We start from the raw sequence: 12,032 nt of genomic DNA, 5'->3' as shown, positions 1-12,032 counted from the left end.
GTCAAGTTTATTGGATGTTTTCAAGAAAAGGAAAAAACACAAACCATCTTGTACCTGGGGAAAAAAGAAGAAAAAAAACACTGTTATTCAGTCTGATGAATGATGACAATAACTATGAAAATAACTGATGTGCTTAGTTCAACTGTGAGAATATTAAATATGCTTTAACAATGGAGAAGCTCTATTAGTTTTGTAAATGTCTGATTGGTTCTATTGTGCTCACATCACAATTAAGTCTCGACAACATCGCATTGATTGGAGAGACAATAAATTGTCAGTTAAGCATTTAGGCCATTCACTCCAGCTCATTATATTTCTAACTAGTCCTAATGCAGACACTTTAAAATCTGGGCTCTGCTAAGACGGTGCAGTAATCACAGTTGTATAACTGCAATGATAATGTCCCGCTAATCTGTTTTTATTAAAGTTTATAGAAGTGGCATTGCGTTGCTTAGTGGCTCGGGGACCCTGCTCCACAGGGTAAATAAAAGAGAGCTCGCTCTCTCGCTCGCTCTCTCTCTCTCTCCTGATGAGATCTGCAAGACGTGTGATCCACCAAGCTAAACAAAGATACATCTCCTTTGGAAGCACACGCAGGCAAAAAAAAAGATTTTTGAGTTGGAGGAAGCAACTTGTAAAATCTTAATTAAAAGATTCTATCGGACATGGCTTTGCTTATTGAAAATAGGGAAATATGGACTTAAAAGACAATTTTTTGTGTTTTTTCCCAGACTGAGCAGAGAAATAATTCAGTCTGCTGGAAGCTGGTTTGAGGAAGAACTTATTTGCCAGCAAGGGAGAACTGGCATTTTAATATCCACAGCAATGAAGTCTCAGTATAACTCTGAGGCAGCAGTGTCGTTTGGCACAAGATCCTTCATTTTCTATATTTTCTGCCACTGTTTGTCTCTTTTCAGCTCCCATTATGGCAACAACAAAGTGTAATTAACGTAATCATGATTAATTGCAGCACACAGACTGGGTTTACACATCTGCCTAATTGCAACTTTCCTTCACTTTACTTCAGATGTTCAAGTAAGCATAACCAGCTCCTCTCTCCTCCCTGTAGCTCAGTAAATATATTGTTTTGGCCTCTTATAGAACAAGAAGCAGCCATTTTGGAGCAGAATGTGGCACTGCCGGCTCATCTAGACCAATATCTACATGTAATATACCTATTGATTGCAACAATACTGAAGGCAAAGTAAATTAACCTCAGAAGGGAAGTGGAGGAATTTGACAGGTTGTGCACAAGATTAAATAATTTTAATGTCAGCCAAGTCCCCAAGTATTGCCTGCTGGGGATACATTCAAATGAGGCAATGCTTGCTCAGAACATAAAGAATACCTATCAATCAATAGGACTTTTTTTTCTGGTAAGTGCTTCAGAAATTGCTGGGATCTCAATTCCCATCATCGTCGATAGCAATTACATGAAAGAAAGCATTCAGATTTGACTCCCTCTGCTTGGAACGTTCTCCAATCTGAACATCAGACGTTTTTCAATAGAACCTTTATGCCCCAAGAAATTGCCAATGGAAACCATTTCAATAGTGTCTCTGTTTTTAAATTAGAATTTGTCACAATTGTTACATGTTTAAATAGATTGATATAACATATTTTTATCCAGATAAATAAAGGTTAATAATCATGATAATTATTATTAGAGGATTACCTTGTTTCTTGTTTTGCTTAATAAAATCTTGTCAAATCTTTATAATGATCCCCAAGACATGTATGAATCTGCTGATTTAATTTGCTTTGTTGTCTACACAGCAAGATAGATTCCCACGAGTGTCTTCTTTTTCTCCAGAATTGTCTAACTGCTCACTCACCTTTTTGCAAGAATGCATGTTGGCAAGTTAGTTCTGCTGAGATCTCCAGACAGGGATAATGGAAGGAACGTGGACGTTTGGAAAAGAAGGTCATGGTTCATGGCCCCTGCAAGGACGAGTCCTATATACAGAGGAAGTACATGCATCTGTGTTATGCAGTGATTCGGTCATGTACACCCTTGTGCATAAAAGAAGTCGCTTGTCACGTCATGCCATTGAAGATGCTCTCAAAGACTCACATAAACCCTGACGAGTGACCAATAAGAAACCTGAAAACTCAAGTCAGTCAGCTCTAGAGGATGAAGCATTAAATCCGTTTGACCCGTGGCATCAGCAGTACACAATTCCTGGTTTGGCCCCTTCATTTTTAGTGGGGTTCCCCTCATTAATCTTACGTTTCCACCACTGAAATACAGAGCAATTTTTACAAAATCATCTAACACCCCCCCAACCAGCTAGGGATCCCCTGAAATGCTAACTCTTTGTTCTCTGAGCTTAGTTGTGAATTCTAACCAAGACAAAATTAAAATGTTGGCCAGCTTTATTGGTGGAGACAAAAATCTGATACATGAGCTGAAGTAAAACTCAAGTGTGGTGAAGAGCCAGAATGATCTTAAATGGGATATTCTTTTAAAAATAGACCCTTTGTTTGGGTGTTTTTACTAAACTAAATGGTTCCTTTAGGTGGACTTTAACACTGTGGTCTTTGCAATTCATGGTGTTATTAAAAATATCCTCCTATTAATATTAAATATGTTTGTTTATTCATTAAGTCACCCAAATGATAAAGCACAGGTTTAGTGTTTGGGACATTCTGATCCTTTTATACAAGTGATCGTGCAAATCACTGGCCATTTCATGAACCATTTACAGCATTATTCAGTTAATTCCGTGCGACGGTCTGGACCAGTGAGTGCGACAGAATGTCACCGAGACACAAGTGCGTATGTTAACCCACACACCCAAACCGGTCACACTCAATTAATGGCCCGAGCCGCACCCCAACACGCTTACCGACTGTTAAAAAAGCTGCAACGTTACATCTCCCACTCTTGCTGCACCCTCTACCACCATCTTCAGTCTCCTTACTTAGCCTCACTTTCTCCATTTTCACACATTATAGTATATTCTGCTCCAAACATCAGCCCCAACACACACATGCACATACTCCCCATCTCCCCCCTCCTCTTATCTCGGAGTGAGTAACACGTTTCTGTTGCCCCCGCTGAGGAAACAGGTGAGTAATGAGTACAGGCCTCCCTAATTAACAAGCAGCTCTTTGTCGGCCACGCGTGATTAGCTGCACATGATCCACGCGTGGACAGTTGTTTTTTTTCTGAGCCACACAAATGTTTACAGTCGCTCACGGCTCAGAACAGATAAAGCAGATTCAAAAAGACATCTCATTACAGCAAAAAGCGTAGCCGCACCACATTTGACCGCGGTGAATAATTACAGGGATTGGCTTTCATTTTCACCGCCGCTCACTGGAGAAGGAAGTCACGCCGCCAATTCCCAACACCAGGCAGTTATGTGATTTGTGTGATTTCCCCTGAATGCATCCTGTCCTGTGAGCTTTCTCATATTCAATTGTTTTGATGGATCTTCTGAAATACAACCTTTTCCAATAAGGAAATACAGGCCACTCTTACCATCTTCTGTTTGTTTATTGGTATTTTTCATGAAATATCCTCTGAGTCCCTTAGTTATTTTGGGGGTTTTGTTGTTTTTTTCCATAAAAATGTGTATTTCAGGGCTTTCTGCCACACTCTCCAAGGACGTGGCTCGTTTTTAACAAGCAACATGGCTTTCCAAAAGAAATAATGCATGTTTCAGACATCAGTGGTCTTGATTAGAAGCAGCTATACCTCCAGGAAGCACACAAAAGCCAAGTTTGAGTTGATCTTTGAACGAGCAAGATAGAATTTCAGCGGAGATGCTGATTCCAGATATGGTGGCTGCAGCACCTCTGAAAAGCTGCTTAGGAAAATCTTTTTAAGTCTTCATCAGAGTGAGATCAAAAATCAAATTAGCATCCAACAGGGCTCCTGCATTGATTTGGCATACATCCATGGATGGATGGATGGATAGATGGATAGTTATTGTAGTGCTTTTGGTTTTTTACCACAAAGAAATATCATTGGATCAAACCTATTTATATTTAAATGCATTTATTTTTCAAAACATAGATTTACGCCTTAAAGCCCTGCAGAAATTGTGTTGCTTTACAGCTCAGTTCTAGAAGTAAAATAGTGTAGCCCAGTTGGTAATCATATATTTATGCAGTCACTGGCCACTGTTTGGAAGAATTCTATACCATCCACTGAGCGTACATGTGGAGAGCTTGCTGCAGTCAGCACCCTCTTTCATCCCCCCCCCCCCCCCCCATCTATGTTGATTCATAAAATGAAATATGGAGAAACTAGGATGACCTTCCTCACTGGTAGTCTGCCACTCTGCTTTTTCCTACTCTAGCCATACTATTCCTTACAGTAGCGGGTAAATGTATTCCTGTATACAAATACACAGCGGGAATAAGGCTCCATTTTAAAACAGATAACTGCCAATCTTTCTTCACAGACATCCCTAAAGACGCCCGAACCAACTTTTCCAGACACCGCGTGTCCCCATTTCCTCTTTCCGTCCTTAATCACGGTCTGTTGAATGAGAGAGGCCGTCAGAGACGGCACTCGTCCTGACCTGTTTCCATTTCAACACCCCCACAGCCACCACGGATTGTTTGGCAGAACCACGTTTTCCTTCGGCGCTGCAGTTTTTAACCATCATGGACGCTGTCTTCTAAATCCAACAGTCGTTCTCATAGTGTGGAAGTTGTTGGCTGAATGGAAACAGGCCCGTTCTCCCTGAAAGGACAAACAGAAGCACTTCTTTTAAGGGAGGTCACATTTAGAATTTACAATGGTATTTTCTCCTTTCTTGAATTGTACATTAAATAGAAGAGTGCTGAAAATATTTCCCACAAATAAGTGCTTGATAGCGGCCCCAGAAGACTGGATTCTTCTGACAGCAGCACAATACATCCCAAATATCCTGTGCACCGTGTAATTCCAGCAGATGATCCCCGTATTGTTCCTTTTGTAGTGTGTTTTTTCATAGTAATTCAACCTCATTTTGATTACCAAGAGACTTCATATATTATCTCCTGAACTCTATTTGACAAAGTGAATTTGCGGCTTATCACGAATCGCTGTCCATTTGTCTCCGCTGCCCCAAGGAAGCCAGTTAGTTTTTCGAAACTTAACGCTCCATGACAGCTGCTGAATGCTTTCGCCTCTGCACAGTTCAGGAACTGCTTTCGGCTTCGCTCCAGTTTACAGGCATTTTCCAACTTATACAGCATATTGTCACCTTTGGAATCTTCCTTTATATTGTGTCTGATTCAGTTTACTGGCAAATCTTCTAATATGCCAGAGCTCAACATTTTTAGTCTGCAGTTCTGTGCTGAGCATCCTTGGGAAATAAAAAAATTACCTCAGGTTTTAAGTTTGAGTTCAATAATTTTTAAAATCACGAACTCTCGAAGCTTTTTTGACGCACTATTCAGCCATTGTTTAGGTTTCCTCACACTCTCATGGAAAACTTTGATATTTGTACAGGCTTCAAGAGGATATAAATGAGCATTTATTGGCTGTTATAATGTTATAGTGGACCACTGAGGTTTACTGCAGCTGCATAATGGGACAGTGTAAAAGAGTTTCCATTATTTGAATAATCATATTATTTTTCCCCACTGCTAGTCTCAAATGTAATTCAAAATGACATTATTTGTTATTTATTGCCTCATTTGTGCTTATTGCCACTGTTTGTTTTCTGGAAGATGATAACGATATTTGGTTTTATGAAATGAAGAACCTCCCTCTAAAAGACATATTCAGGTTATAGAAACGGAAAACAAAGATTTGTGTGTGTGTGTGTGTGTGTTGCACTAATAAGGTTTGGGGCTGCAGTTGCTCTGGAAGGCTTAGTAAAGCGTGCACTTTTGGTACATTTTTCCTTTAATAATCTCAACTTCACACACACACACACACACAGAGTTTATACGTTCTTTTTAATGTACGTCTGCTGAAGTGGTCCTTAATGAGGTGTGAACTGAAGACCGCAGCACTCTCTACTCCCCCCCCCATCTCCCCTCTGTCTCATCCCCCCTGCGAGCGACAGGAAGAGGCACACGGAGTGACAAAGATGCATGGCGTGCAGCAAGCTGGCAGGGGTGGGAGAGAAGGCAATGGCGGAGTTAATAGGAGAGAACGGCTCTTTTTTCCCCTTATCTCGCCATCCATCATCATGTGATCACAGCCAGATCCCCACTCCCAGCCTGTGAACGGCACTTTTAAGATTTTTTATTTATTTTTTTTTCCTGAGCTGATGTACCGGTGTCGGCTGTTTCGGTGTTTACATGCACAGGAATGTGTGCGTGCAGCGTGCCCGTGCACGGCGCGCGTTTGTGAGGAGCGAAGCAGGTCAAGCTGGATGTGTTGCTAGCCCAGGAGCGAAAAAAGCCTGCCCACTCCCACTCATAATAAGCCGCCACATAATTATCATTTTGTTGTTGAATGCGCGCCAGCTTTACTCGTGCGTCTCAGTGTGTGTCTGTCTGTGAATGCGTGTGTTTGTTTGCATGCCTCCCAGGGATCCCAGACGAGCGCATCAGCAGCGTGCCCTTGATTTGGATGAAGGGCAGCACTGCCGCTCGCAATGAAACATCCTTCTCCTACTTTGTTACCTTAAGCTGTAAAATGAGCTTATTAAAATGTGTTCCAGAACTTTGATTACCTTCCAGCGTTGGGATTTCACCTTCAGCTGGATGAGCACAAGCCGGGAATCATGTTTGAATGAGAGCCACTTCAATATCTGTTTAGACATAGAAAAAGAAATACTCATCTTTTAATCAAAACAGAAGGTTACAGCAGTGATGAGTCATGTACCCGACCTTAGACCGGGTGTCGGCTCAGATGAAGTTCTGGTGCTGAGAACTTTCAGGGATGAAACCAGCACCACACACAGGTGCTGACGGCTCCCAGTTGTTTTAATGGAAATTCCATGCTACTCATTAGTGTATTTTAATTTAAATATTCTGTAAAGTAGCAGAAACACTGGCTCTGATGTCAGAAATGTAAATAAATACTGTATTTGTGTCAGCACGGTGATGTCATCTGAAGCCGCATTATGTATTTATATGGCCATACATTTCATATCTCTTATGGTGATAACATATGCAGTCTTTAATTAATCCAAACAATACTGTAAAATGATTAAAGACGCCAATATACAATGCAAACCACTGTCAGACTTTGTAACGTGTCGGGTGGCAAACGTGATGAACTTGTCTGACAAGGAAACAAATATGTGTTGGGGTACAGCATCGGAACTATTTTGACAAATCACACATTTTTCTATCTGCACCGCAACTATGCAGTTCCAGGGATGTGTGGGTTCTCCAGTGACACTGCAGTTTTACAGTGTCGGGTCAGTGCCGGAGCATAACTCACCCTTAATACTACACTTAATATGACGGTGGCTCTGGAGGTGACCATTATGAAGGTCAGCGGTTTGATCACAGCCCCAATCAAAGTGTCCTTGAATGAAATACCGAAGCTCAAATTGCTCCCCACGGCACCTGCTCCCCACACAATCTTTCTGTGTGTTCATTTGTCCTAAAGAGCAAGAGGCACCTCAGATTATGCAGTTTTAAAACATAGATGTTGGGTAACATTGAAACTTATTTTCTTTTCATTGGAACACTGAGAACTTTTTCTAGTTTCATAAGTTTCCATTTAACTTTTTTGTCTGTGAAAGACTCGGTCAACCTTAGATTTCTTTCGTGCCCCTCTGTTCTCTGCTTTTTCTTCTGCAGCTCTTTGTTCTTTTGATTTAATACCATAAATGCTCACTTGGGCTTTTCTGTCAGTATATCTGTTTAGAGGGTATATAAAGAAGTGCTACGGTCTCTCATTTTAACCATCCTCTTTGAATACATTCCTTCATGTTACATCATGCTCAATTTTTTTTATTTTTTACACCAGTAAAGCGTAATAACTGGTTCTGGTCTTGGGTTTTTAAATTTGCCATTTGGGGAATTATTCTGTTTGTATTTCAGGATCAAAAGAGTGTGTCTCTGTAATGTATACAGAGTTAAAATCCTCTTTGACAACCTAAGCATCAAGCTGAGTGCTCTTGTTTGATGCCTGTGGTCCAGCTGGATTTTCTTTTTAATGTTCCCATAAATTCACACAGTCACGTTCCTGCCTACTCTGCTATAGTCTCTACTCTGGTTCAGCATGAAAGACAACCCTGTTGAGGGGAGAAAATAGGCGTTTCCCATGAAACAAGCACATTTAATCAGAAAAGGTAATTAAGGTAATAAGATTTATTTCAAGCAGCATTTGCACATGCCAATCACAGTGAACTTACCTCAATATGGTTCTCTCCTTTTTTCTTAGTTTGTAACTATGAGCTTGCTTTGGCCATTTCATTTTGCTTGCTGCTACTCTTTAGGGAGCATGAAAGAGTTTTCCATCAAAAGAATAACAATCTTGTATAGACCCTTAAATCTGAATCAAGACTTTCAAGGTCATGTGACCAGAAACATGACAGCAGCTCAGCTCATGTTCATGTAAAAGAAGTGCTCAGCAGGGTTACAAAAGACATCCAAAATTGCCTTTGCGACCTTTGGTTTCACAAAGGACAGGCAAAAAGCAGTTTAAGGTTGGTGTTTCTCATTTTGCTTTCCTCTGCGTCTGCTGCTTTCCAGGGCTTATTTAGAATAATGTCGTCCACATCCATGAGGGAGAAACTTCAACTAGTTTTTCCCGATTCTGTCAACTTATCCCTCAGTAGTCAGGCTACAAATGTCGGGTGAATGTTTGGTTGAAGTTTAATTTGCATCCTGCATTGTTGACCCCAGGGCCACAGAAAATGAACCACTGATGAAATCCATAGCGACCGAGTTGAGCAAATATTCAGAGCATGTTGTTGATCCACTCTCAAGTGTGTTTCAGATCTTGTATGGTGTTTTTTAGCCATCTTACAAAGGTTGTGTGCTCGACATCACTGGCCATCCTGTGGGCTTTGAGTTAAGACATCGAAAACCTCTTGAGATGTGAACTTGGGTGAGATGAGATGGGTATGGTTTAAAGATCAAGATACCATGAGCAGGAGCAAGCTCAGATTGAATTTGACAACAAAATAAAAACAATATTAAAGGTACCAATAAGGATTGATACAAATAATTAGTACTAAACAAGCCTCCTCCACCCAACCATTTCCAAGCACACACATGGAAAAACCTCGCTGATGCCTTTAAAGTAGAACCAATTAGGAAATCCTTATGAGGAGCCTCTAAATACACGTTGTGTGTGTGTGTGTGTGTGTGTGTGTGTGTGTGTGTGTGTGTGTGTGTGTGTGTGTGTGTGTGTGTTTTAAGAGTTTATATGGACGTTCCAACACATTCATGATGAGCATTTGGCTGAAATTTTCCATGTGTGTATCTGTATTGATCTATCTTCCAAGCTATATATATATACACACACACACACACACACACATATAAATAAAATAGCTTACATTTTTCACTGTATATCGACCACGTGTGACTCAAAATGCAGCATCTCCTGCAGCAGCTCTTAACCTCACGCTGCAGCAGTGAATGATTTTTACCACGGGGCATGGTGTAGATTCAGGAGCGCTTGACTAGTTGCACAGCTGCTGTGTATACGGTTGCAGGCCAGGCTCCCATCACCACAATGCTCACGTTTACGGGGAAAGTGTAGCGTCAGTACCAGAGCAGCCGTTACGTTAAAAAACAGAAACACGTGCACTGTTTAAAGTGCAGTGGTGGGGGGGGGGGGGTGATTTATCCAATACTTGTGATCACTCTAAATATTTCCATATACTGTTATTTATTTTTGGTGCCGCCTTTAGTTCATCTTGAATGGATTAATCATACAGTCCACAGGGGAAGAAAAGGTGTCCATTGTTTATGATTTTGTCTCTGTTTTTCATTCCACAGCTCCCCTGACAGACAAGCCGCCAAAAATCCTGTCACCTTCCGAGAGCCAAATGAGCATCATAGAACTGGCGATAGGTGAGTAAACTTGATTCCCTTCAGAGTGTGGCCGCCTGCGGAGCGCGTCCGTGCCTCGTCTCTCCACTGTGGAAACAATTAGACGCGGCTGCGTTGTACTTGTCAGGGTGGACATGTCAGTTTTCTTCTTGCCTCTAATGAATCTTGTGTTGGGTTGTCTTTATGACCTCTGGCACCATTTGAAAGCAGCTTTTATTTGGCACATGCAAGTGTTCCAGAGTGTTTCCTTCTGTGCTAAGAAGTTAGTTCAGATATGTTTTTTCTCTTATCTGGTGCTCGGCTGCTGGCAAATACATTTAAAGTTCAGTATTTTCCAAAAATAAAGTGACAATAATGAGTCTCGCATCCCCGAGTTCATAAAACACGCTGTGTTCTTTCTTTTTCTCCTTGTTTCTAGAATTGTTTTTTAAAAGCAAACTCATATCACATCTTTAATTTTTGCAACTGCATAACTATTTGCTTGGGTTTTAAAGCTTTCTTGCACAGTTTATTTACCTTTTGTCAACCGTTGTCACCCATGCGCGGTATATATTTTATACCTTCAGCATCACATTGTCTCTACTGCCAGATAACTAAAAGGACACATCCTTTTATTCTATAAAGAACTAAAATAAGGCAAAAATCTACATTCACACCATTAATTCAAACATATCCTGTTTAATAACCATGTTCCATCAGTGTCATTAAAGATATTTGCTCTGCTCTCTGCACTACTGGCTACCAGTTTTAGATTAAATATGAACACAGAGGGACCTCTGATAATCATCAGTCGTGTGGATTTAGCTGCTGAGGTGTGCAAAGATAAAGTGACATCACACAGGAATGCAGCAGGGCAGGAAAAGACACCGTTCCACATCACGTCATAACTCAGTCGAAAAATCTCCATCTCACAGACTGTCACTTATTTTCAGGAATCGGGGATTATGTTTCCTTCGTGATTTCAGCATGGGTTCTGCCCTTTTGTGAACAGGGCTCATAGTTTTGTCAAAGTCTTTTGGAGCACGTGTGTGGAGAGGATCGTGCCTCTTCTTTTGCTAGGCTACGGGGGTGCTTTTTAATTGGAATGGTTGTAATTTGTCATCTTTTGCACCATGCCTTGTGATTGTTCAAGAGTAATGACTCTTTGTTGCTCCCAGGAAACCGCACAATCGTCGCGCTTGTTACCTTTGAGTCGACGTTTGCCTGCCTTCAAATGGGAGTCGGAAACCAGGGGGTTTCATTTGCCTTGCCAGCCTTTGATTCACCAGGGCTCATGGGAAAATTACAGCTCCGTGCCTTATTGGGCAGGAACTCAGCTGTCGATGGAATGGAAAATGGGTCATCATGAAGCCTCCCGTTGAAGTAAATTTGTCATGGACAGATTTGCTTCAATTTGTGGAAGAGGTAAAAGGTGGCAATTAGAAAATTGTCACAAATCACTGTAGCTTTAAATTGATGATGGATGAAAGCCTCTCTGGGTTATCGGCTGATCAAGTGTTTAGTGTGGTGAGTTTGTGCACCCATTACCTCAACGCTGGGTCAACGGGCAATTATTATGCCTGAAGTGCAATAGCTGATCTTCCTTGTTCGGGTTTTGACTTCCATGTTCTTTTTTCGGCACTGTTGGGCAAAGACCTTGAACCGTCTTCCCCCATAACCCTCCCTCCACCTCTGCAGCCACTGATTTGCTATTGTGTGCATTCCTACACCTCCACGACCTTAACTCTCAGCCCTTACGAGATCCACTCATTTCAGCAGTCTGCAGCATTCCTTTTGCACTCCTGCTGGAATTTTAATAATCACCCGTCCATTTTCCATTACCAGTATGCAAGTGGAAGCATTAATGGCTCAGGATAAGAGGCTAGAGATGTGAGTGGTGAATGTAGAGGAACATTCCGAGAGCTCCAGATGAACAACGAGAATGCTGAAGCGGGTAAATGGACCTCCGTAGGAAGCGGGTAAATGGACCTCCGTAGTTAATAACACCACTCACTGTTTTGCCTGCTAATGGGAATCGTTACATTTGATTAACGTTGACTTCTTTTTTTCTTTTCTTTTTTTATGTTGCACAAATGATCTCCTCGGCCCTCGTCGGGCATGGTTTTTCCACCGCA

General features: G+C 41.4%; 1 protein-coding gene across 2 annotated transcripts in view; it reads left to right on the top strand.

The window, feature by feature from the left end:
* LOC101068376 (interleukin-1 receptor accessory protein-like 1) overlaps window positions 1-12,032 on the top strand; it is a 197,424-nt gene that overhangs the window by 109,567 nt on the left and 75,825 nt on the right. For both annotated transcript variants that reach the window (XM_029840707.1, XM_029840706.1), the window contains exon 6: window positions 9,865-9,939. In XM_029840707.1, coding sequence (XP_029696567.1) covers window positions 9,865-9,939 — 75 coding nt within the window. The remainder of the gene's footprint in view (window positions 1-9,864; window positions 9,940-12,032) is intronic.

The sequence above is a fragment of the Takifugu rubripes genome, chromosome 8 (assembly GCF_901000725.2).
Source record: "Takifugu rubripes chromosome 8, fTakRub1.2, whole genome shotgun sequence".
Lineage (NCBI taxonomy): Eukaryota > Metazoa > Chordata > Actinopteri > Tetraodontiformes > Tetraodontidae > Takifugu > Takifugu rubripes.
Note: the sequence above shows the minus strand (reverse complement) of the source record. Positions and strands in the feature narration are given on the sequence as shown.